This window comes from Colletotrichum lupini, chromosome 3, assembly GCF_023278565.1.
Source record: "Colletotrichum lupini chromosome 3, complete sequence".
Classification (NCBI taxonomy): Eukaryota; Fungi; Ascomycota; class Sordariomycetes; order Glomerellales; family Glomerellaceae; genus Colletotrichum; species Colletotrichum lupini.
The window spans coordinates 5,298,131-5,322,069 of NC_064676.1; the positions used below are offsets into that span (position 1 = coordinate 5,298,131).

At 42.4% G+C, this 23,939-nt stretch overlaps 5 protein-coding genes across 5 annotated transcripts; 2 read left to right on the forward strand and 3 right to left on the reverse strand.

Annotated features, from left to right (window-relative positions):
• Window positions 1-7,009: 7,009 nt before the first annotated feature.
• On the reverse strand, window positions 7,010-8,064 carry CLUP02_06340 (alpha/beta hydrolase; the record flags this gene model as incomplete). Its single annotated transcript, XM_049285340.1, has 2 exons — window positions 7,010-7,618; window positions 7,669-8,064. The coding sequence occupies 2 exons, from the start codon at window positions 8,062-8,064 to the stop codon at window positions 7,010-7,012; spliced, it is 1,005 nt and encodes a 334-aa protein (XP_049142483.1).
• Window positions 8,065-11,481: 3,417 nt separating this feature from the next.
• CLUP02_06341 (uncharacterized protein) lies at window positions 11,482-11,774 on the reverse strand (the record flags this gene model as incomplete). Its single annotated transcript, XM_049285341.1, has 2 exons — window positions 11,482-11,668; window positions 11,725-11,774. The coding sequence occupies 2 exons, from the start codon at window positions 11,772-11,774 to the stop codon at window positions 11,482-11,484; spliced, it is 237 nt and encodes a 78-aa protein (XP_049142484.1).
• Window positions 11,775-14,099: 2,325 nt separating this feature from the next.
• CLUP02_06342 (fungal specific transcription factor) lies at window positions 14,100-19,302 on the reverse strand (the record flags this gene model as incomplete). The annotated part of the gene is made up of 18 exons (XM_049285342.1): window positions 14,100-14,155; window positions 14,216-14,287; window positions 14,349-14,485; window positions 14,541-14,737; window positions 14,813-15,093; window positions 15,204-15,350; window positions 15,406-15,450; window positions 15,515-15,594; window positions 15,687-16,188; window positions 16,270-16,289; window positions 16,372-16,496; window positions 16,552-16,600; window positions 16,625-17,253; window positions 17,316-17,843; window positions 17,891-18,596; window positions 18,669-18,689; window positions 18,773-19,179; window positions 19,258-19,302. 18 exons carry the CDS (start codon window positions 19,300-19,302, stop codon window positions 14,100-14,102), a joined length of 4,047 nt encoding a protein of 1,348 aa, XP_049142485.1.
• Window positions 19,303-19,333: 31 nt separating this feature from the next.
• Window positions 19,334-20,605, forward strand: CLUP02_06343 (uncharacterized protein; the record flags this gene model as incomplete). Its single annotated transcript, XM_049285343.1, has 1 exon — window positions 19,334-20,605. One exon carries the CDS (start codon window positions 19,334-19,336, stop codon window positions 20,603-20,605), a length of 1,272 nt encoding a protein of 423 aa, XP_049142486.1.
• Window positions 20,606-21,276: 671 nt separating this feature from the next.
• On the forward strand, window positions 21,277-22,108 carry CLUP02_06344 (uncharacterized protein; the record flags this gene model as incomplete). Its single annotated transcript, XM_049285344.1, has 2 exons — window positions 21,277-21,869; window positions 22,066-22,108. 2 exons carry the CDS (start codon window positions 21,277-21,279, stop codon window positions 22,106-22,108), a joined length of 636 nt encoding a protein of 211 aa, XP_049142487.1.
• Between the last annotated feature and the right edge of the window lie 1,831 nt (window positions 22,109-23,939).

The window sequence follows — 23,939 nt, forward strand, 5'->3', positions numbered from 1 at the left end:
AGAGCTCTTTATTTTCTTTTTTTATAAAGTTAATATTAAATAGGCTTAATATATTATTAGTTTATATTCTAACGATCTTAAATTAATCGCTTTTATACTCCGCGATTAGTAAGTACGGGTCGTATATAAAAGTAATTATTAATAATTAATTAATATAAAAATCGTAATAAGTAGCTTATTAATAAGTACCCGATTTTATAAGCTTATATAATAGCTTAAGTACTTTAATAATCGTACTTTTTAAATACTTACTAGCTATTTCTTTTAGTAAATAGGCTAGGATTCTTTTTATAAGCCCTATAGCCGATTAGGTATAGGCCTAGGTAATATTACGGCTCTAAATTTTATATCCCTTCTTCTATAGCGATACTATTAGTACTATTATTAATCGTTAACTGTAGCGCTATATAATAAGTAATTATATAAGTAGTATTGCTTTTTTAAGGTCGCTATACCCCTAAATTACGTATTTAAACTTCTTATATAGCTAGGGTATTCCTTTTTCTTTAATTTTATAAACTATTTATAATTTAAATATATAGAGGTTTATATATTTTTTTAGGTTATATAAAATAAATTAATAAACCCCTCGATTATAAAGAATATTTATTTCGATAAGATCTAATCCCTTATACGGCTTTTTAATAATTATAATTATACTTTTTTTACGTAGTTTAATTACTAGCTCGAAATCGGCTTTCTCTTTTATTATATAAAAAGTATTAATTACCTCGTTATTAATAATAAATTACCGCGTTATAGCTTGCCGTTATGGTTTTTTACGACGTCTTATTAGTAATATTAATACCTTTTTAGTAATTTCCTCTTCCTCGTCGTTTATTAATACTACTATAATAATTTCGTTAAGGATAATTTTTTATACTTTTACTACGGGTTATATAGTTTCCCTTAGCTCTTTTTTTTCTTATAAGTTAGAAATTATCTCGTTAGGATTTATATAATACGGTCTAACTATTATAATTAATACTTCGAGTAGCTAGTTACGATCTCTTATAATTATATAAGAGCGCTTATTAATAGAAATTAACTTATATAGCCTAGCTTATTATTAAGTAATTTCGCGCTATACTTATATATCCGAATTTAGTAATATATTTAAATTATTCCTTATATCGGGCCTATTACGTATAGTAATTACTTCGTTAATTTACTTTTTTATACTTACTTTACGTAGTACTTATATTATTTTTTTAACTACTCGGGCTCGTTAGCTTACGCTTAGTAATAGTAATAAAGCTAAAGTCGTTCTTAAATATATTCTAAATATTAATAATATTAATATAAGTCCATTAGGCCCTATAGTATCGTTATAATATTTAAGTACTATCTAAAGGCATTCGTTATTAATAAAATCCGGATTTTCTTTTTTAATAATTCTAAACGCCCTTTTTAATTATTAATATACCCTTTTTACTTTTCTAATACTATAGTGCGCTTTAATAAATACGACTTTTAGCTATATACTATAAGCCGTCGTATTATCCCTAAATTCTACTAACTTAAAGCTAGTACTAGCGTCGGTTCTAATACTATTTAGCGGTCCCTAGTATATATCGATCTAGCTTTTTCGTAGGGCTACTTATATTATCTTTATTTATAAATCCCGGAGGAATTGCCCTATTTAAAAGGATATAGTTATATTAATTATATATAGTACTAGCTGACTATTTAAATAGAAAATATTAATACGGATTTCCTAATTAAAGTTAAGCTTATTACGCAATTTAAACTTAAATTTACGTAGGCTTTGCGTATTTATTTAATATTAGTAATATACTTTTATTAACTACTCTAGCGCCCCTATTTTAATATTATTATTACCTAATTACTTTAAGAGGTTATATAGCCTCGTAACTAACGGGTACCCAAATCTTTAGTATAGTTTTCTAAGCTTATTTTTTATTAAATAATTAATTAACTTCGTATTATTAATAAGCTTTATAAACGTATACCCCTATCGTCGTTCGATTATTTTAAAATACTTATTACTAAAGATTCTATTCCTCGTATTATCGAATATAATACCTAGTTAATTTATATTTTTTAAATATAAGAGAAATAGGGTATTAATAAGTAAAATATAAAAAGTTATCGTTCTAAAGTACGTCTTTACTTTTACTATACTTAGGGTAATAATTTCCTTACCTAGGCTAAAACTAATCTTTATAATACCCGCTATTAATATATTAAGTATTATTAGCGCGATCTTTTATAGCGCTTAGAATTACTTTTCTTTTTTAGTTAACTATTATAATACCTTAGTATTTAGGATAATCCTATAAAAATCGTTTAGGCTATACCTTTTACTTATATAAAATACTTATATAAGCTTAGTATTTAAGGGATCTAAGTAGTATAAAAAGGACCCCTCTAACTACTTTTAAATTTACTTAGTACTATATTCTTTTTTTTAAATATTGAGAGAAATAGCGTCTTCTCCTTAATCGTTAAGAAAATAGGCTTTAGTTTTATTAAATTTACTCTTTTAGCTACCTCTATATTCGTTATTTAAGGGACCTTCCCTTATTATTTATATTTAAAAGCCTACTTATTAAGAGCTTTTACTACTTTTTATTTATTTAGCTTTATATATTCTTTAAAAACTAATAGGGTAAAAAAAGAGTAGTTAATATCGTCGATTTCGTTATAATCTAATTCGTTAGTATAAGAGGTAAGATCTTCTTTATTTTCTAAATTTCTTATAAGAAGTATATACTTTAAATTACTATTTTAGTTACTATTACTAGGTTTTATACCCCTAGATCTACCTTTATATATAATAAAAAATTAGTTAAACTAACGAGGGCTAGTTTTATTATTTATTACCCTTAACTTTTTATACTATTCATACGATTTAATACGCTCTTTTTTAGAATAGTTATTTAACTAATATCTATCCTTTTTATAAATATAATATTACCTCTTTTATTACTTTATTTATAAGTTAAATCTCTATTTATTTAATAAATCTAGGCCTCCTTATTAATAATTACCGTATTTAGCCTCTTTTCTTTTTTTATTATATATTCGATCGACTTAATATTATTAATAAGGGCCGTCGTATACTTAGAAATAAGTTTAGTATAGTATTCTTATTTTAATATTAAAACTAAATCTTAGCTTTAAATAAAGCGTCTCGTAATTTTTAAGTACTTAGTATAGGGTTATTTTTATTTTTAATATATACTAAACTATAATATAAAAATATCCGACTTTCCGTTTATTTATCCCCTTATTTAGCTAAGTTTTTACTAACTTATCGATTCGATTAATAAGCTCTTTAAGGATCTCTACTTACGATTTACCCTCTATTATTTTAATTATAAATATAAAAGAAATCGCTCGTAGCTTAAATAAGAGCTCTAAGTTCTTATTATAAGTCTTAAAGCGGCTTTAGATTACGTTAATTATATTAAAAAAAGTCGTTTTGATTAAAATTACGCACCGCTTTATAATAATAATTAGAGGCTTTACTTATAAATACGATATTAATTACTAAATAGTACTGATATTCCCTAATTCCGACTTTTTTATAATAATTATAAAACATCGTTAGGGGTTTTTACAAGACCTTATACTTCCCCCCAAAATATAATTTCTTTTTTAAAAAGATCTTTTTAAAGTTTATAAATTACTTTATATTTATTACTAGATTTTTAGTATCTATATACGATCCCTATGTTACTACGTATTATTAATAACTTCGGGTCGTTTATTTCTTTTTTTATTAACTAATTAGTGCCGAATTTCGTATTAATAATAGTAACGAATTATAAATCAAAATAGGCAGAATTATTAATTATCGTACTTTTAGTACTATATTTTACCCCGGTATATCCTTTTATAATAACAGATTTCTATTAATAATTATAAAAAAAAATCTAAGTCGTTTACCCTTTTTTTAAATTTATTAAAGCGACTATACGCTCTATTAACCTATACTTAGTTTTATAATACGAATTCCTCTTTTATAATTATTATTATTAGTATTTTATATAGCTCTTACGATTATAATTACGTTAGTAATACCCCTTGCTTATAAAAGAATTTATTAACTATTTTTATAATTCCTAGGCTTATATTTACGAACTATTTATTTAGTTAGTAACTAAAGTCGTTTATAAGTTTATAAAATAGGGGTTACTCCTATAGCCCCTTTTTCTTATAAACCTTAGTTAAATAGATTAATATTACGTTAATTTACTTATTATTAAGCTAATTTATAATTCTATATATTTACGTCCCTTAATAATCTAAGTTAATATTTATTTATTTATAAAAGATTAGGATTCTATTTAGGATCGGGTTTCGTCCTCTTTTTTTTTATTTTAACTCGCTAAGGGTCGTACTCTAACTTATACTTATATTAATAATTACTAGCGTATTTAATTTTTATAGGGATATATTTAATCCGTATATTAGTCGTAATAAATCCGTACTTTTATTACTTAACGAATTTATTAAACTTTAAGAGATTCCCGCTTCTTCTTACCGTTTTATTATTATTCTCGTTTTTATTATTTTTAATAATTATTATTACTTTTTTAGATCGCTAGCTATCGTACTTACTAAGATCCTCCTTTTTATTTAATATAAAAAAGTAAATTTTAATAGTTCTTTTTAATAATAGTAGCGGTAGACGTTTATATTATTATAAAAAATATAATAATTAGTTTTAGGATCTTTATTAGTTACTAATTTTCGCTATCTTATATAGTTCTAGCTTCTTAAGCCTCGTATTCTTTATAATTTTTAAATAACTTCTTTCCTTAACCTACCTCTTTTAAAATAATATTCTATAAAAATAGTTAAAAATAAATACTAAGTAGCTTATATAAGAGCTATATAAGCTATTAAAAACTATATAGGCCGTTAAGTATAGTTAATAAAGTTAAGCCCTTTTTTTTATAAAATCGTAAATTTTAAAAACTTATTAAAAATACCTATTTATTACTTATATATAATAGGGTTAAATACTTTAAAAATCTTATTTTTTATAGCCTCTTAATACCCTATTTTATATTTTTTAAATAGTTTTTTTTATAACTTAATTATAATTAAGTAATTATCGCTTATTAATAATCCCTTTTATTACTTAGTTAATCTTTTAAAATTAATAATCTCGCGCCGGGAGTTAATATAAAAAGAAGCCCTTTAGTGGCTTTTTAAAGGATTTTTTTCTTTTCCTCTTAAATCTTCGTTTTTTTAGCTTTTTTTTAAGCTAATAATAACTTAAGTAAGAGGTCGTAAAACTATTTTAAAATAGCTACTTTTTTTTTAAGTTAATCTCCGAGATCCGTAATACTCTTAACTCGATATTATTAAAACCTTTAAATCCCCTCTTTTTTTATTAAACCGTCTCTTATATTATATTTTTAAATAATACTTAGAGAGTAGTTAAGGGAGCTATAAAGAGGTTATTTAAATTATAAGCTTAAGGTCGTACTTATAAAATCCTTATAATAATAAACTTTTTTATATATTATAAATCTCTTAGCTTAATAACTTTTATAAGGTTATTTTTATTACTAAATAAGAATATTTATATTTAAAAATCCTTTTTTTTAATCGCGCGGTACTCTTTTATATTATATTATTAAGCTTATTCGTTATGCTAATTAATTAAGTAAGTAGTTATTACGTAAATATTTTTTTTTATTAATTTAATTAGTTAATTTCTAATTACGGGCCGGCTATAAAAAAGTTATTTAATAAAAAAGCTACTCGGGGTAATAGTAAAAGGCTAGTTACTTAAGTAGTTCCGTTAATTAACGTATTTTAATATAATAAACGTCGACCTTTCGTAAGTAATAAAGGGCTATAATTACTTAATTCCGTATAGTATTTAAAAATCGCCTCTTTTTTTATTTATTTTTATAAGGTTAATTAGTATAAATCTCCTATCCCGTACGGTATTAAAAGGTCGTTTTTTTTACGTAATAAAATACCTTATTAATTTATAATAATAGAATTTAATTATTAATTAATATTAATATCCCTATTATAAAATAGTTAGTTCGAACCGTAGTTAACGAAGAGATTAATTAAACTATATAAATATCTATATAAGTATAAAAAGGAGGTTCTAACTATAGGTTAGGCTAGCTACGATAATTATAAATAAGGCCCCTAATTGGCCCCTGCGCAGTCGGCTATATGCCGCGGTCGAATTAGACTTCTAATCCGACATATAGAATAGCGTCTTAGTCACTTACCCAAATAAGCATGCACCACAAGTCAGTGACGAGTATTCTGGCATCTGAAAACCTACGCTTTCTTATTTTCTGCATGGCTCTAGGGTGGCAGAATTGTGGTCGCAAGCTCTTGAGGTGCTGTTTATTCCTCTAGAGAGAACTCTGATGATCTGGCCAACTGGTACGAAGAAAGTATAACATTTAAGTGTCTTTCCTCTTGGGAAGCCCAAAAGACTTATGTAACGGCAATCGATTGACATGTTCAGTTGGTGCAAACGGGCTGTCAACTCTTGCATTGCCGTGTGTTCTCCTTTAACAAAGTGAAGTAAACGTTGGGTGTATCGCGTAAAATCATGCAAACTTCTTCTTCGCCAACTCGAACCTTCCTGATGGAAACATTCAGGCCGTTAAAACATGCCGGAGTAAAGAAAGGTTGTCAATGCATGCTATCCTTGGGAGTTGAATTTCATAGCCATCTCACATCGAATCAAGAAGCGATGGAATTTTTGTAATGTAGTGGGCAAGAATGGATATGACCTTGAAGACCCACGAGTTAACCTTTGGTGCTTCAAAGTAACGCAAGTGAAGTGCTTCACGGTTAATGATAGGGATGGTGAAATTGACAGATGGGCCAGATCCATGGCTCACAAACATACGGGTCATTGGCCTGGGTATTGTCGTATAACTCGCCCCTTTCTCAACAACTGTAACAAGAGGAAATAAGCTGAGAGGTTAATTCAAGTCCAAAGAAGTGAGATGAAATATACAGAGCAAAGCCAAAAAAAAAAATGGCTTCAAATATTTTCGACCAAATCCGCCAACACTTCCTTTCTCCGATTGAAGAAGATACTAGCATGTGTTTCGTCTTCGATTCTGAGGCTAGCACTGCTTCCCAGCCGCTTCGCAATTTGTATTCCGTGATTCATGGGGACAAACGTGTCATGTTTACCATACCAGAGCCGTATAGGCAAATCAGACCAAATGTCCTCGATACGGAATCCAAACTCCGTGCCAATCAGGTGACCATCATTGGTTACGCCATCAATCCCCTGAGCGTAGTACTGTCGACTTGCCATGACCATTCGCCACACAATCTCTCTGTCCGTCCAGATCCCGGTTTCTTGTTTAGGAAAAGTTGCTTTCTTCTTTTCCGCATCCTGGAGTTGTCGTTCGAGTCGTTCTTCGTCCGAGAGATGAAAGCGCCCTTGCTGATGGAAGAACCATCCGGCGATTCGAGGGACGTAGCGCCACCCGTAGTTGAAACCGACCCAGTGGAACCATCCGGCTCCGCTCATACCGATGTCGGGCGGCCCGATACCGCAGACGATGGATACGCATTTGAGCTTCTCGCGAGGCATTGAGGTCGCACAGGCTAAGGCGTAGGGACCGCCTCCAGACACGCCCTATCAAATGTCAGCAACAGAGTCACAGTACGAGCGGTTTACAAACATACCAGAACCCCATATTCCTTCAGCTTCAAATGCGTCGCAAGGTGTTCCAAGTCTTTGGCGTGGTCGAGTAATGTTCGTCCGGGTTGAGGAGTGCTGAGTCCCATTCCCGGACGATCTGTTGCAATGATTCGAGCTCCTACATCCAAGGCTGCTTCGTGAAGGTGGCCAGCTTCGATGCGCGAGCCTGGGAGGCCATGACAGTAGAGGATCGGTTTACCCGTCGCGAGTCCAAACTGCGAATACCCGAGTTTTCGTCCATCTGGCAGCGTGAAGGTGTCAGAGGTATCGGGCTCTGGAACCAATCTCGTAGCCAAAGGCGGAGGTGACAATTCCGCTGTAATCGCCCCTGTGTTGCTGTTCCCAAACAGCAATGACTTGATGTATGATATTGACATCATGGCGGATGCATGTGTAAAGCGCTAGCGCCTCGAAGGTCCTCCAACTATGCACACTGCGGATGGGGCTTGTATTTATGTAATTTTTGTCCAAGATCATAGTGCTTATGTCGGTCCGGAAGGATGCGGCGTTGGCATGAAGATCGCGAATGATTTGGTCGCATCGGGCTAGACTCCCGAAAGTGCCCGACGTCGCGCACGGGGCTCAGATATTGGTCGTTCAACTTCGGGTAGTACATTGCCCCGTCGTTGTAAGCACACGTGAGCTCGTGAGTCACCAGCTAATCTGCGGAAGGTTTTTCGTCTGGAGACCATTCTCCCTCGTTGGGTTTGGGAAAATGAGAAGCTCTAGACGGTGGACTAGGGTTCCATGCAACGCATGGTGGAACTTGAATGGTGATGGGGTGGTGGGTATCGAGCCCCACTGATCCCATCCAAGGATACCATAAACTAATTTAGAGTTTACTGAACTAGTACGGGTCCCTGTTGAGCCAAATTTGACAACGTCCTTGTCCCTGTAGATTGTCCTTCATATTCCAGATATCCCAGGCGGCTAAGCTAGGAAAAGATAGGAAGTGTACTTACAAAGGAACTATGGAGGATGCTTCTCAAGAAGTCCATGTCCATCACGTAGCAAGGTTTTTCAGGGTGATAGCACAGGGTAGGTTATTATTACCTAGTCCTTGTCCTCAATTGTAGCAAACAAGCCACTGGGGGCAAACCTGTCGCACTACAAGCTCTACCTATAGTCTATGAATCTAGTCATGCTTTGAAAATTGGCACCCGAGTCCCAAAAGATCTGCTTGTAGAAGAGTGCAGCTGCCTTCCTCAGCCGTGATAGTATCCAGAATGCCGTGCAACTGCGTCGACAATTCTTCTATCTCCTTGGTAATTCTCTCTTGACGCGCTCCGGGACTCTCAAGGATACTCGTACGCATTAGTGACATGTCTCTCATAGCATCGCTCCCATTTCCTTGGTTGAAGAAGGACTCTACTCTAGATAGTGCTTCCATCTTCCTTTTCCGTATTCGATCCCGTCGTTTGTGAGCCCTAATATTGACACGTTCATCAGTATTAGCGCTGTATGAAGGCTCAGGTAGAATATGTTGTACTTGGGAGCCAAGCTTGTGGATGCAAATGAGCACATGAGGTAAGTCTTACCTCTGAATACTACGCTCCTCCATCGATATGATGGATGGCAGAAATTCTCGAAAGTTCTTTCTACAACCATACAATCTGGATGCTGCAATGGGATCTCGGAAGCGCTTACAGAGTAAAAGCTGGGAGTAGCTAAAACGGGAGTGTCGCGTGGAAGTTGAGGAGACCATCACGCTTGTGGCGGAGGGGATACCGGCTTTTTGGGGGAAACGTAGGAAGTAGCCTTGGCTCCTGGAAAAGAACTATCGAACAGTCAGTAAGATCGAGGGACATGGAGAGCCAGAGACTCTCATCAAGAAACAGTGGCCGCTGGAAGTATTTGTCGCTAGGCCTCAATCTGAGCCTCGATTCTGGGCCAAAATAGGTAAACCAGTGTAGCCTTACCGGGCAAATTAGTAGAAATTCGTTGCGTGAAACAGTCTTACCCTTGATCGGCAAGAAACGAGTCATTGAGTTTACGGGCTTCTGAGGTCAGAATGCTAGCATTCTTCGCAAGCATGCATTACGTGTTTTCAGCTGGACAGATCCCCAGGGCCATGGGCCCAGCCATTCTCATCGATGTCTCAGGAGGGCCAGGCTACCTGTGATAAGGCTGACCAAGACACGGCCAATATTTCTATCGTGGATGATGCCTGTCTCAACCAAAATCCCAACAAGAAGGCCTTTGATGTGGGTGCTTTTGCGTCAGAATCAGTGCAATTTCGCAGTCAAGACACTGCAATGGCGATTTGCAACCGATTCATTCAGTGATGCTCTCCATGACTCGTAGTCTCTGGCTTGAGACAGCGGATATTCATGTCTCTGCTTGAAAAGCAGCCACAGCCACGAATCCCGACTTAAGAGTAAGCCCGGCCAGTCTCAGCCCTATGAACTTTTGTTATGCGCCGCGTCGCGTGCAAGCCTCCGCGAAAGCGTATTGGATTGGCTGATAGATTTCAAGAAGCGAAATAAATCTACATCATTCCAGATTAAAGAGGGCGATGCATTGCAGATCAGGTGGCATGTGCTGAGACTAATGCAGCATCCGCTTCATAGCTTCCAAGGTCTTTGATGCCAATTATCTTGATGGCTGCGTATGAGGGTTAATTAACTCATGCAAGGTCGTAAAGGCGCACAATGGGAACTGGATTTTCAGGGTCTCCAGCTTTGCATGAAGCAAAGTGGTAATACGTTGTACATAACCGGGGCATAGGCACTGAGACAACCGTCAGACCTTGCTGAATGAAGACAAGGTACTTGGCATGCTATTCCTCTGAAGTGGAGTTTTTTATTTTATTCCTTGAGTCTGCTTCGGAACTTCCGAAACCTCTTTTCTGAAAGGAATGGCATTCTGGGGGGATTTTCAGTCAGGGATGGGGAGAGAAGTGAGACTGCAAGCCCTATCCCGTCTCGGACTGCCTTTCTTGGCTTACAAGGGACCTGTGAACAATATTGGTTCGTATAAAAGTTTCCCATTTGCATCGGCAGAATATGGATGTGTCATACATCAAAGCAGAGCTTTCGCCTCGTGGGCCCATGAAAGCCTCCAACAGCTCGGTCTGGGATGCGGGTCACCGCATGGGCAGATTGGCCCCACCTCGGCCCGAGACGGGACCACCACAACGCGGTGAGTGGGGCTAGTGGAGAGTGCCAGGGTTATCCAAGGTACGGTACCCGCGATACCTCGCCTTAGGACTTTTGAGATGCAGCGCTGCAGTGCTTTTGTGGACGAAACAACTAGAATTGAGATGCTAAAAAGCGACAATAGAGAAGTTGAAGATGTTTTAACCCAAATATTTAGCACTAATGCCGCACCTGGCACTGGTCTTTGCGTATGTCTCTTCCGCACATAGACATTGAACCTTCTATTCCATCAAGAATACCTTCGACGACTCTTTAACAGGACCAGTGCCTGCCTCATTGAATCTCAGCCCTGAGTAAAAGTAGAGAAGGTGGTCTCTTTTGTAAATGCCATCGCTGGTCGGGCAGGCTTTCCAGATTGACTGAAGCTCGGGTGCACTGGTACTTGGTACCTTGTCCCTAACTACCGTTTCGCAAGTGACCTGCTGTCAGGCCTCAGGGCAGTCTCCCTCCACGTGCCTTCCCATTCTTGAAAGCATGTTCTACCTCAGCCTCAGCCGCGTGGCTTTCCAACGTTCACGGCGCCAAATGGAAACTTGCCGTCTGCTTCTGGCAACGACATTGACGAATAGAGCGCTGCTCCAATATCGAGTACAACTAAGGGATCACTACTTGCTGCAGAAAGTTTCGACATGCAATGCGTCATTTTGCTCCTTGCTGAAGTTTCGTATCGACTTTTCTCATGGCATCGCGCGCACGAGCTTCGTGTTCTCCGGTCCCGTTCGGCACGCTCTGGCTGAGTCTTCGGTACAAGCTGGGATCCGTCTCAACAAATTCAGTGACACGGGACTGACACTGTGCGGCTTGGTACGCTGTATTCGCCATTGTTCTCAAATTGAGTTAGATTTCGGGTACCAACGGTCTAAGTAAGACATGGTAACGAACCTTGTCGCCGAAGCGCCATTGACAAGGACGGAGACGTCTGAGGCAGGCATACTGCAACTAAGGAGGTACTTTTTGACCAGAGAGAGGGATTGGAAACGTGTCGTCTCAGTGGGGGTAATTTGAAAATAATTTGATCGCTAATTTGCTGTTGCAGATGACTCAATGTCAATGGTCTGCTTGAGGGGGAGAAAGCCATGGAGTTCATTGCAGGGTCGCACGTACTTATGGCTAACGGCTGATCGTGAGGACAGGGCCAACACACTCACTCGCCCATCGTACTGACGAGGGTGAGTCCAAGAAGAGGAGCTCTGCAGTCACACAAATTTTCAGGGCCTCAATCCCACGACAGAAAGGACAAAAGCCTTCGCAACAGCCTCAAGTATGTCAGTGCTGTGAACCTAGTCCCAATGCCGAGCGTGGGACGAATCCTATTGGATGGAGCGCCATGTCGGTCAATTCGTCCAATTGGATGGAGTGCCACGTCGGTCAAGATCCCGCCCAAGGCCGTTTATGGGAAGAAAAGAACAAGATCCCCGGGGTCATTTCGAAAAGGAGTTGGACTGAGACTCGTCGGTTTCACCGGCCCTGCGTTTTTCGAGGGACCGCTCAGGATCGTGGGAGGGTGAACTCGGACCATCGCTTTACCTACTAGTCCGTCGGCCATTCTGGCCTCACATGACAAGACCGGCTGCAAGTTGCCTGCGGATGCCTTGCGACGAGTTCATCGCCGTGGAGTTTCCAGCTACTTGGCGCCAACCTGTTCGGGCGGCTTCAAGGCGATTGGCAATATATCCGTCAAGCTTCTAGCCTTCCCCGCGGAAGCAAGGCATGCATCCGGCACCAGCATGCCGGACACTCGAAAACCCACTGAGGTGCCATTCTCCCAGAGATAACCAGGTTCCGCGGTCACATAAACCATGCTCCCCTAACTTGCCAGCTCAATCGAGCCTGGCTTAGTCAACAAGGAACTCTGCGCCAGTGGAACGGCCCATGCCGGGGCCACGTTGTTTTGCCCCAGGATGCTGTCGCCACACATCCACTTGCCTCTTTCGGTGTTCCGGAGGTAAAAGAATAGCTTTATCAGTTGACTCTGGGGATGTACGAATCGGATTTGGGAGAAACAGCAACCCCATACTCAGGGAGTCTTGCGCTGCATCGGCACTGAACGGATACGTCCCTATTGGCGAGCGCAAGATGAGGCCAAGGATGACTACCTTTCCGCCGACACCCTTTTGCAATGGGAGATCTCAAAACGCCGCCTCCTTTGAACATGAGGCCCTGCTCTCGCCTCTCGATCGACAGGCTGAATATTACATCGTGAGTAACACATCGAGCTGTACCACACCTCCTTGTACATGCATACTACGAACAAGCGGCAGGAGGAGGAAGAGTCAGGACTCCCAGGAGTAATGACGAATTTTGGGTGGTGCAAATCGGCACCCCATATTCATCACGGACTCCGCCTTGTTTGCGCCCTTGAAAGGATTGGGCGCTTTGAGCGACGTGCCACCGCCGGCTACTGCAACCAAACTCCCCGTGTGCCCCCCAAGAGCCTGAGAAGACGCTGATGTCTTGTGAAATCGAGCTATGTCGAAAATCTCGGATGCGACAAGCCGGAGAGGCCTTCGGCGAGCTAGATCCGGGCCTAAAGCCGGAGCAAAAGGCTGGCCAGCAAGTTGTTGGCTTCGAGCCTTTGGAGTTGGCTTAAGCGTTTAGGCTTCATCCGTTCCGGCGCCGTTAAAGCTATGGTCTCACGTCATGACGTCGAGCGTCCAAAGCAGTACCCCTCATCGACTTCAGATGACAGGAAGTGCTTGGGCCCCCCCACACATCCGAAATATTCGGAGTCGCTCCCCAAGTCGTCCCCACGTCGTTTGCCATCGCACCTTGCGCGGTGAGAGGTCGCATGTCGGTGTAGCGGCATTCTTTTCGCTGGTGTGTCACAGCTTTGTGCATGTTGCACCTATTCGACTGCAACAAGATGATGCGCTTCAGATTTTGTGCTCGGCCACGTTTCCTCGCAGGGGTACGGCCGTACTATTTTTTGTAAGGACCGAGCTGCATATAAAATGATAAGGTCATGTCACAATATCAGTTTTCAGATCAGGTCATGCCTCCAATATGTCGCTTCACGATGATCCCCCCGCAAACACTCATCAGTGGCCCCTACTCGAAGCCTCGCGTTAATCCAGGCAACTTTTGGCGAAAAAGCGCTCGGCGACGCGTGCGGTAGTCACCGCTACCTTCCACCGGTAAAGCAATTGAGGTTTGTGAATTCTTTTCTTCGCTTATGAGCATCAATATGTACAAGAAATGGGAAAGAATTCACCACGCAGAACTACTCCCGTCAGACCCCATGTCACCGGTGACTATCGCTAGCGCTCTCGGTCAAGGTGTGCGTATCCGTATCGGGAGCCCTGCAGACGGTTGGCTGGAGCCTGGAGGTGAAGTTCCGACGATGCGCTCTAGAAAGAAATGTCATTCTGGGCACCTGGCTTGAAACCCATCCTGGCGTTGTACCCGGGGCTATAACCGACATCCTGCACGTTGTTTCCTTCGGCTTCTGCGAGAACGTCAGCACTTGGACTGGTGGAAAGGGGCGTCATCGCCGTTCGACAACTCACGATTCCAAGCAATCAGTTGCTTCGGTCCAGCGACACACTTTCTCGAATCATCTCGGCAAGCGACGGGCGGCTTAGCGATACCCAGTCGCTTCGTGGACACGGCGTTGGTAACATTGCATTTGAAGTTTTGCATGTACCTTTTCGGCCTGTCAGTATCTTGCCCTTCGATCGTGCCTGGTTAAGGTGACTTACATGTTGGGCTGGCCACCTGCGATGAACGAGTCAGTCAATTGCGCCAAGGGGCGCTCATAAGCGAGGGTGATCTTACATCCATCTGGAATCCAGAGCCAAGCGCAGTAGCAGCCTCCCACCGGGCAGGCAGGCAAGTCCGGAACTTGGTACGAAGCTACGCGTTTCCAAGGCGTGCTGTTTTCGACTACAGTCAGTTGCTGACCATTTTTTGTCCAACAGGTCCCAACCTATTGCTCGACAACCGAAAAGACGACGAGGTTCTCCATTGTCACCTTTCTGATATCTGACTGATAGCTGATGGCGAATGCTGTGCCTGCCGTGGTGGTATAGTTTTGCGTGTGCATCGCACCTTTACCGTCCGGGTTATCGACGAGACACTTGCCCGGCACAGGCGCATGCCAGTCTTCTGGGTGTTCGCTGCAGTCTGGCCACTGCGTCACGGTCTTGCCGCCGTAGGAAAGGCTCGTGCAGCCGCGGTTGGCCCCGAGGTTGACGGTGAACTTGCCCCTGGCGAGTAGGTTGAGGAACTGGCCCGGTGGAGGGGGCACGTTACCTTGTCACATCCGTAGTCAGCTTGCATCCACCACTTGGATTTCGGGAGTTGGTAAAGCGGGTTGATCACAAGTTTGATTTTGGAATTGTCTACTATAGTGTTGCTGTCACCGGCTTGCTTAGCATTATGCTTATCATAAAGGATCATAGGTCGTGGCACTAAGAGACTCACTCGGCGATACATGCAATCGGCCTTAGCAGAAATGTGTCCTTCAACGATACCAGCGGAGATCAGCGCCGAACCAAGCATCAGTCTTACTATCTCTGTTGTTAAGTTGCGTCGAATACCTTAGAGAGAACGGGCCTGCGAAACTCTGTAAATCATAATCAAGAGACGACGCTTCCCAACTGCTCGACTCTGGACCGGCAGAATTCAGTCGGTGCACTCTTGCAGTGAATAAATCTTTTCAAATGTTCTCTACTCAGCTGATCTGGGGCTTGCTGGCGGGGGGCAAGAAGCCTCTTTTTACAGCCACCCGAAAGCCCCCTAGCCATTTCCGGGCTATTTTTTCATATCCAGTATCGTTCGGATGTGTCCCATCCGCCACCAAATCTTCCATGGCGGGCCCGTCGTTCCTTTGCAAGTCGACGAACACAATTTTCCTGCCTTTAAGAGTCAATTGGCGTGCTAGTCTCTCCGCCTCAATATTGAATTCCTCAACCCGCTGCTGCACGACCTCGTTCTGGTTGACCAGTAGGCCTGAGAGAATAATGGTTGAGCCAGGCGAGGCAACCCAGAGGGTGTCCAAGAGGTGAACAAGGCGGCATCGTGCTTCTGTCAACTTGTATCCTTGTAAACAATCGTTGGATCCGGCGTTCACAGTGAAGACATGCGGCAACAACTTCGCTGCTGATAGCTTCGCCCTGGCCTCGATTTGGTCGATCCTATACCCCCGCCAGCCTTCATGTTCGTTGTTAAAATGGGTGCCGGATCTACGGGATCCAACCATGCAGACGTTGTAGCCGCAGCCGTGCAGTAACTCAGAGAGTTTCTTCCGATACCCGTTTTGATCAGAAGAGCCGACGCCGTGTGTGACTGAGCCCCCCAATGGCATTAATCGAAGCACAGGTCGACATTCGGTTGTTGAGGTAAGTTCTGAAAGAAGGATGTCAGTTTGAATGACCATGTTGGAGTCATTTAGAGGATATCACAAAGGCCCCGAGTCTAGGATTGTACTAGGGGTGGAGGCGTACACACTGGGTTGGGTGCAGTGAGCGGCCTTCTGGCGGTGAAAATCGCATTTGGCGGCTTGCGAAAAGTAGCCGACGTTTACTTTACATCTGAAGTTGCGCAGCATTGAGCATATGAGAATCTGGTCCTAAAAGCAGAACCAAGTAATCAATGCAGAAAGCAAAAACGCGGGGGAAAAGGCAAACCAAAATGGGGGACATCATTGTCTCGTACTAGTGAGAGAAAAGAGTGGTACAGGGAGGTCGGGCAAACCATCTTTAGCCGAACATGACATAGCTCGGCGGGGAGCTTAGCGGCCGGAAACTTGCCGCGACTCCTGGGGTCTCACCTATCTACATACACATCTGGCCAATGAATCCCTTGCGAGTGCTCTCCTCGAACAGCAGCCTCCAAAAAGTGAACATCTATCACTGGTTGGGATAGCAGCTCTTGCAACGACGGCTCTGGCCAAGGTGCACCTGCGGCTGGGATTACTTCATCAGCTAAGTTTCGATCAATATCCTGGGTGAGACTATCGTCGCAAGAATCTGCTACTCCATCTGATTGTGATTGGGTATGTGCTTTTAGGTTCGACAACATCGTTGACTCCATCACTTCAACATGGCGACTATATTCCTGTGCCACCATATTCCCAGCCATCTTTAGTTGGTCGAGGAGACGAGATGCCTCCTCGTAAATATCCCGATCAAGACGACTGCCTATCCCATCCAAGAGACTCGAAATGGCGAGGATCGTTAATGACGAGAAGAGGTGTTGTGTGAAGAAGCAATCAAAAGTCATAAAGGTTCCATCGATCCACGCTCGTGTGAGTAGCCTCGTAGACTGATGAGCGCATCGTATGCATGCCTTTGACAGTGCTGTCGCTTCGTCAGGGATATTGGATGTTGCTGGAGACGATCCAGGACGCGAGTTGGCAATATGGATTCGCAAAGCGTGTAGCAAAAGTGGTCGAGTAGCCAAAATCACACACTAGTAAAGATCAGCTTCCTGAAGGTACTGTAAAGGATGCCTGATTGATGGTGATGGCTAACTTGATAGAAACGCAGATGGAGAGCGACGACTTTATGATCATGAGGCTGGTTCAGAGACCCATCCCCTATTTGTAATGGCCCAGGTAAGATTTCAACCCAGGATTGTAAATCTTTGAGACAGCCGTGTACGCGGCTAGAAAGGTTTGCGCATGTACCTTCAGCTTGCGTTCGGACGCTGTAGACAGACCGGATTATGGAAGTGAGTAGACCAGCTAGTCTGATATCAGCAACATGATAATCAGAGTCACCGCGGCTATCTGTCGAGGTCGAATCAGATGGCTCGCAAGGCAGGTCAACACCAATGTCATCATCTTGAATTGCCGGTGGGTGATTTAGGTTCGCAGCATAGAGTCGGTCGATGATATATGCCGTCCAAAAGAGGCTTTTTCGATGCCGGCGGACCATGGGGTCTGGCAATTGAGACTCCGGGATGTTAAGGTGTAGGCCGATGACAACAGCGACACGGACGGCAGTACCCGCAAAGACGTACGCACTATATCGTCGGTTTAGGGCCATGGAGTAGAAAGACTGTCCAAAGGTTAGTCGCCGCCAGACGGTTCACGGGAAGGCCTTACCAAGAGAAGATAAAGCTCAACGGTTTCGACTTCGGGGCGCTCGTCAAGGTATCCTAAAGCCTTGGATGCTTGCGCAAAGTATGCCATTCCAGGGAAACCGTGGACACCGGTGGATTTGGAGATGTAGAGCTCCCCGATAGCAAACAAGGCCCAAGTTCTACAACGAAGAACTATCGCTTCCGGGCTCGCGTCATGAGTGTTCTGCTTCCAACTTTCTGTAATTGCTTGTGTTTCCACTATGTGATATGAACGCCCAATGTACTTCATAGCAGCCTCAAGCAGAAACTTCGCGCGAGAAGGCCCTGGCCATGGTGTGTTGACATGAGCCAGCGACATCATGGACTCGTTGGAGGCATAATTCAGTCGTATGAGGTGGATAGGCTCGGGAGCTAACGGGTCCGTGATGACCTGGCGAAATCGAGTCGCAAAAGCGGCGTCGGCAGCCTCACCGATGAGGACAGAGCTTCTGAAGACATTCAGACTGTCGAACCATGGGTCGATACTGATTGCTGGACTTGTCTCGTTTTCCGCGGACTCTGTAGATGGTTCTGGCTGAAGGTCTAGAGGAGATTGAAGTGATTGTAGGGCACTTCCGTCGGGAGTATTTGTGTCGTGGGAGTCATCGATTTGCGCTGTGCGGGAGTCCAGCCGAGATGTACTCTGCCGCTTCAGTCTATCAATTTCCTGGAATAGTTCATCAAGTAAACTTGATCAACAGACCATCAGCAACAGAGACATAGTAATGAAATGGGGCCTTCAAGAAGGGATGTTGGCTCACCTTTGCGGGACCTTTACAGTCCTATTCCTTTGCGGAAACGAGCACTCGTTCGCTTTGTCAGACTGTTGGCAATTCTGACACGGACGGCCGCCGCTACACTTCACCTTCCTTTCGTGGCATCGATGACAACTATGGAAGCAGTGAGCAGTCGGGGGCTTCTTTTACTGGCATTGGGTCGCTCGGTATCGCCCATGAAGGACTCACGCGGTAGTTTTTCCAGCGAGCAGAGCGCTGCGGATACTTCTAGTAGTACTGCCGGTAAGGATTGATTCTGGCGTTCTCTGCATTTCGCCTGCTGATGCTGATGTTTCTTGGTATAATTGGGAAAGAGGATGGCATCTAGGTCCCATACAGAGTGCTTTGTTCGTGCGCTCGGTGAAACTACGACCTGCCGGAAAGTTGTTTCAATTCTGGAATAGTTATGGCAGAGGATTTCGGAGGTTGGACACTTTGCCGAGGGGACTACCAGCGTGGCCGAGGAGAGGGCAACAACCAACTCTAGAACAATGTTCTTTCCCACGATGGACGTACTTTAGAGGATTCGGTCAAAACCTTCAAGGTGGGAGATATAAAAATGAGGCTTCCTCACAGGGAATAAACAAACTGTGGCAGGTGTCTGTTCGTGAGGTCGCATATTCTGTTTTTCCAAACCCAACTTTTACACCATGACCATCGACTACTCTCATCACCACAACGACTGCCGGCTGTCTGAGGCTGCTGCAAAGACCGCCGCTTCTTGCGTCCAGAATCTCAGTAATTGGGGTCCCGCCGTGAAAGAAATTCAGGCGTGGCCCGAATATCGGCCTGAGCCACTTAGAGACCTGCCCCAACTCGCTAGAGCGCTGGGTCTTGGCAACATCTTCATCAAAGATGAGAGCAGACGGTTCGGTACTGACATGGGCTCTTTCAAGGCTCTGGGTGCACCCTTTGCGGTGTATCGGATCCTCGCCGACGAGGTACACCGTCAGACCGGCGTTTATCCGTCGTCGGCCGAGCTTCGTACAAGCAAATATCATCATATCACGCAGCAAGTGACTGTCTGTGTGGCGACAGACGGCAACCAAGGGCGAGGACTTGCATACGGCGCCAAAGTCTTCGGGTGCCGCTGCGTTGACTACATCCACGGCCATGTCAGTCCCGGGCGTGCCAGGATGATGATGGATCTCGGCGCTGTTGTCATTCGCATCGATGGGGAATACGACGAGTCTGTGAGCCGAGCCAGAGAAGATGCGCGAATCAATGGGTGGCACTTTGTCAGCAGCACGTCTTGGACCGATTTCGACCACGGCATTCCTCAGGATGTCATGCACGCATACATGGTGGTCGTTGAAGAGGCGCTCGAGATGTTACCAAGCCTTCAGGATATAACCCATGTTGTTGTATGTGGCGGGGTGGGAAGTATTGCGGCAGCCATCTTTTTGGGCTTCTACAAACGCTTCAACCAAATTGCTGCGTCAAGCAACCCGAACACGTTTCCGCGCTGTATCGTTATCGAACCGACCGAGGCAGACTGCCTGCTTCAAAGCGCCAAGGCTGGAGAGTTGCGTCCGAGTAACAGCAGTCTGAGAACATTGATGGCCGGGCTCGCATGTCGAGGCCCATCTCCCGCTGCGTGGAAGATTCTTGAATGGCTTACTAGTGATTTTATTGCTGTCCCTGACCGCGTTGCGGTGGATGGAATGATAGCCTTGGCGGAGGGCAAGCATGGTGACATTCCTGTCGTTTGTGGAGAGTCATCAGCCGCGACCATGGGTGTCCTGCTCAAGGCGGGCTGTAATGAGGCTTTTCGCGAAAAGCTGAGTCTTGATGCGCGCAGCCAGTGCGTGATTTTCGGTCTAGAAGGAGCAACAGATTCTTCAATCTACAAGGATCTCGTCGGCAAGTCGCCTGACGATGTTTTCAAGGCACAAGATAGATTTTTGCAGCTTCATGAATAGGAGCAAGCTCATATGCCTTGACGAGCCTCGTCTAGTCCACACCTCTCAGCTTACAAAGTCCGCGTCATGTCTTATTGTAAGAGATACCCAGTAGTAGTTCAGCCCTTTACAAACCAACTTCAGAAAACCATGTCTCCTAGGATGAACCCAGAGCTTAAATCTCTGCATCGGTCCTCAAGAAGTTATTCGGAAATTTGAACCCGGTGTCATGCTGAAAATTTGCTCTGCTATTCTCAGGCTGGGATCGAGCTGCTGTCCGACGGTTCACAATTGTGATTGGGAGCCCGTTCGGCGAGGGACTGCGTTGCCGAGCGTCAAGACCGGGATTGGCCAGGAAGTCCGGCGCGAGTCAACATGACCGGTCGCTCCGCTCCGGCCGGTCAAGGAGCGTTTCGCCGAGCGCCATTCGGTGGAAAGAAGCCGCGCCGATGGGCAAGAGCATTCGCACTAACTATCAACGCCGCATCATGATAGCACAAATCAGCCTCTCCAGAAATGATGGGTTTGACCATTCTGCGACGTTGCTGGAGCTTCCATGTGACCAAAGTTTGTTTGATACATGTAGAGCAGAGTCCGTCGTCTGATGATTTAATGAAAGCCAAAACAATATCGCATCCAAAATTGCCGCCTTCAATGCTACCATGAGAGGGACCAACAGCTCACATCTAACCATGAAATCCGCCGTCAACACTCAACAAAAGATAGGCCAATCTCCGGCTGGCGCGGCTGACTTTATGGACCCTGATGATCTGAGGACTGAATTTGCAATGGCAATGTCAGCAATGTATCAGCAAGAAGTCCCGCTATATGGAAACTTACTCGATATTGTGCGCCATGTCAATCAAGACGTCCTCCGCAGAAAAGAAAAAGACCTCGCCGTCGACACGGTCGCTATCAGGGCAAGCACGGAGAGGCTCACGCTTGAACGTCATGGTGCCATTAGGCTAGGCACACCCTACGAGCTTCGGACGGTGAAGCGCATCTTTGCGGTTCTGGGGATGTACCCGGTCGGGTACTACGATTTATCCGTCGCCGGCTTGCCGATGCATGCCACGTGCTTTCGCCCTACGAGCGTACAGAGCCTTCGTCGGAACCCGTTCCGAGTCTTCACTACCCTGCTCCGTCCAGATCTCCTCGCCGACGAAGATGCGCGCCAGCTATCGGGGAAGCTGCTCCAGAGAAGAAACATATTCACGGCCGAGCTCCTTGGAGTTCTAGACACTGCCGACAGCGCTTATACCCAAACAAACAAATCAAATATGAGGTTTATATTTAATTATTTAATTGATTTCTCGCGCCATATTTAATTATTTGACTTATTTAATAAATAATTAATTGATTTGACTGATTTCCTAATCGGGAATTAAATAAAGCTATTGCAAAAGTCCTTATAATACTAACTTATAAACTTAACCTCGATTAGCTCTTCTAATTAAAAAATTGACCTCTTACTTTTATAGCACCGCCGCGAAGCTAGTTTTTAAGATATTAGACCTCCTCTAGTATAAAGGATCTTATTAATAATCGCTATAAAGTTAAAGTTAACTTTGCGAGGCTAAATACCCTCTCGTAATCTATCGCTATCGTAGGGATCGTAAAAATATTAAGCACAAGTTTATTTAATATTAAATAGGTTAGCTAATAGTTAATTTACTATTAGATTAGGTTAAGGACCGGCTAAGGTATAATCTATAAGTAATATTAATTAAGCTTAGGTGCGTAGTTAATTATTACTTTTATTATTCGAGATATTAACTATTATTAGTACTACGAGTCTTTTATAACACTCTTTAAAATCGTAAGGGTAGTAAAAGTAGCTTATAACTATCGTAGCGAAGGAGGAGAACTTAGATAACGAGGAGGAAGAGGACTTGCTATCTCGTCTATATACTATTTTTATTAGTAATCGTAGAGCCCCTTTTTCGTATTAAATAGCTAATAGCTCTGCTCGGGCGTATTTTACCTCTTCTTTAGCTATTTTAATCCTTACCTAGGGTAAAAAATAATTACTACGGCGTAGAGCGGAGAGTTACCTAACTTAGTATAATACTTATTAAAGACCTACTAAGTATTAATAACTAATAGTTAGAAATATCCTCGCGAGTTAAAATCATTACTAAGAAGTAGCTCCGCCCGCTCCCTAAGTATATACTTAGACTAAACATAACGAGAGATACTACTTAAGGTTAGAGGTTAAGAAAGAGGTTAGGATATAAATTAATAACGAGCTAACTACTAACGAGGTAGTATTACTTACGTTAACTACGATTACGACGCTACGATCTAAAAAGCTATAAGATCTATCTCTTCTTTAAAAGGTTTATTATATAACCTCTTCTACTCCTCGAGACGGTTAATAAAATACTCGAGACCTACTATTACTTCCTATAGACGGCTATAACTGTCTCCTTTACCCTAGCCCTAGTATCTTATTATTTAAAAGTAAAGTGGCTTAAGCACCGCCTTTAGCTCGGCTAGTAGCTACTAGTCGTTATTATTAAGAACGTCCTTAATAGGGATCCGTTACTTTAGATCCCTATAAGCTCGACTAGTTACTAAGAAAGTATAGATCTGCTTTCTTTTTTATAAAAAGCGCTATATTATAAAGTATATCGAATTCTACTTTATGTCGTTATTAAGCGTTAATATAAGCTCTTACGACGACTCCTTAAAAAGAGTAAATATATTATTCTCGTCGGTCTTATTACTAACCTCGAGGAAGGCCTCATATTGTTAAGGTAACGAGCGAATAAATTTAACGACGTTCCGAAGCTTACTAACAGGGCCCCTTGTGCGCTAGAGGTTAAGATCTTCTTAAAGTTACTTAGTATTAATTAATATATCTAATTCTTATTCGAATACTTTTTTATTATTACTAAATAAAAAGGCCCTACTAACGAGGTTAAGGATATAACCGTAGTACCTAATCCTCTAGTTAAGAACATCTTCCCGGGTATAGGCATAAGATAATATAGGATATAAGTAACCTAGGTAAGTGTCGTTATTTAAGGCATTGTTATAAATAATTACCCCGATTTAATCGCCTAATTCCTAGTCGTTTATTATGGACTTTATAGTCTGGGTAATATTAGCCCTATCGTGGGCACTATGCTATCGTTATAGAGTAATGAGGTATTATATCTATTACTTAGCATGGTTTAAAAAGTGAATAAAAACGGCAATAATAGCATTCCGCATTAGCGAGGTCTATAGATCGAATAATAAGTAGACTTTTATTATTAACCTCCAGATCTTTACCTTAATTATATCTTTTTTCTTAGCGAAGATCCTACTTAGCTCCTTTCTTATACTTCTATATAATAATAAGAGTTCG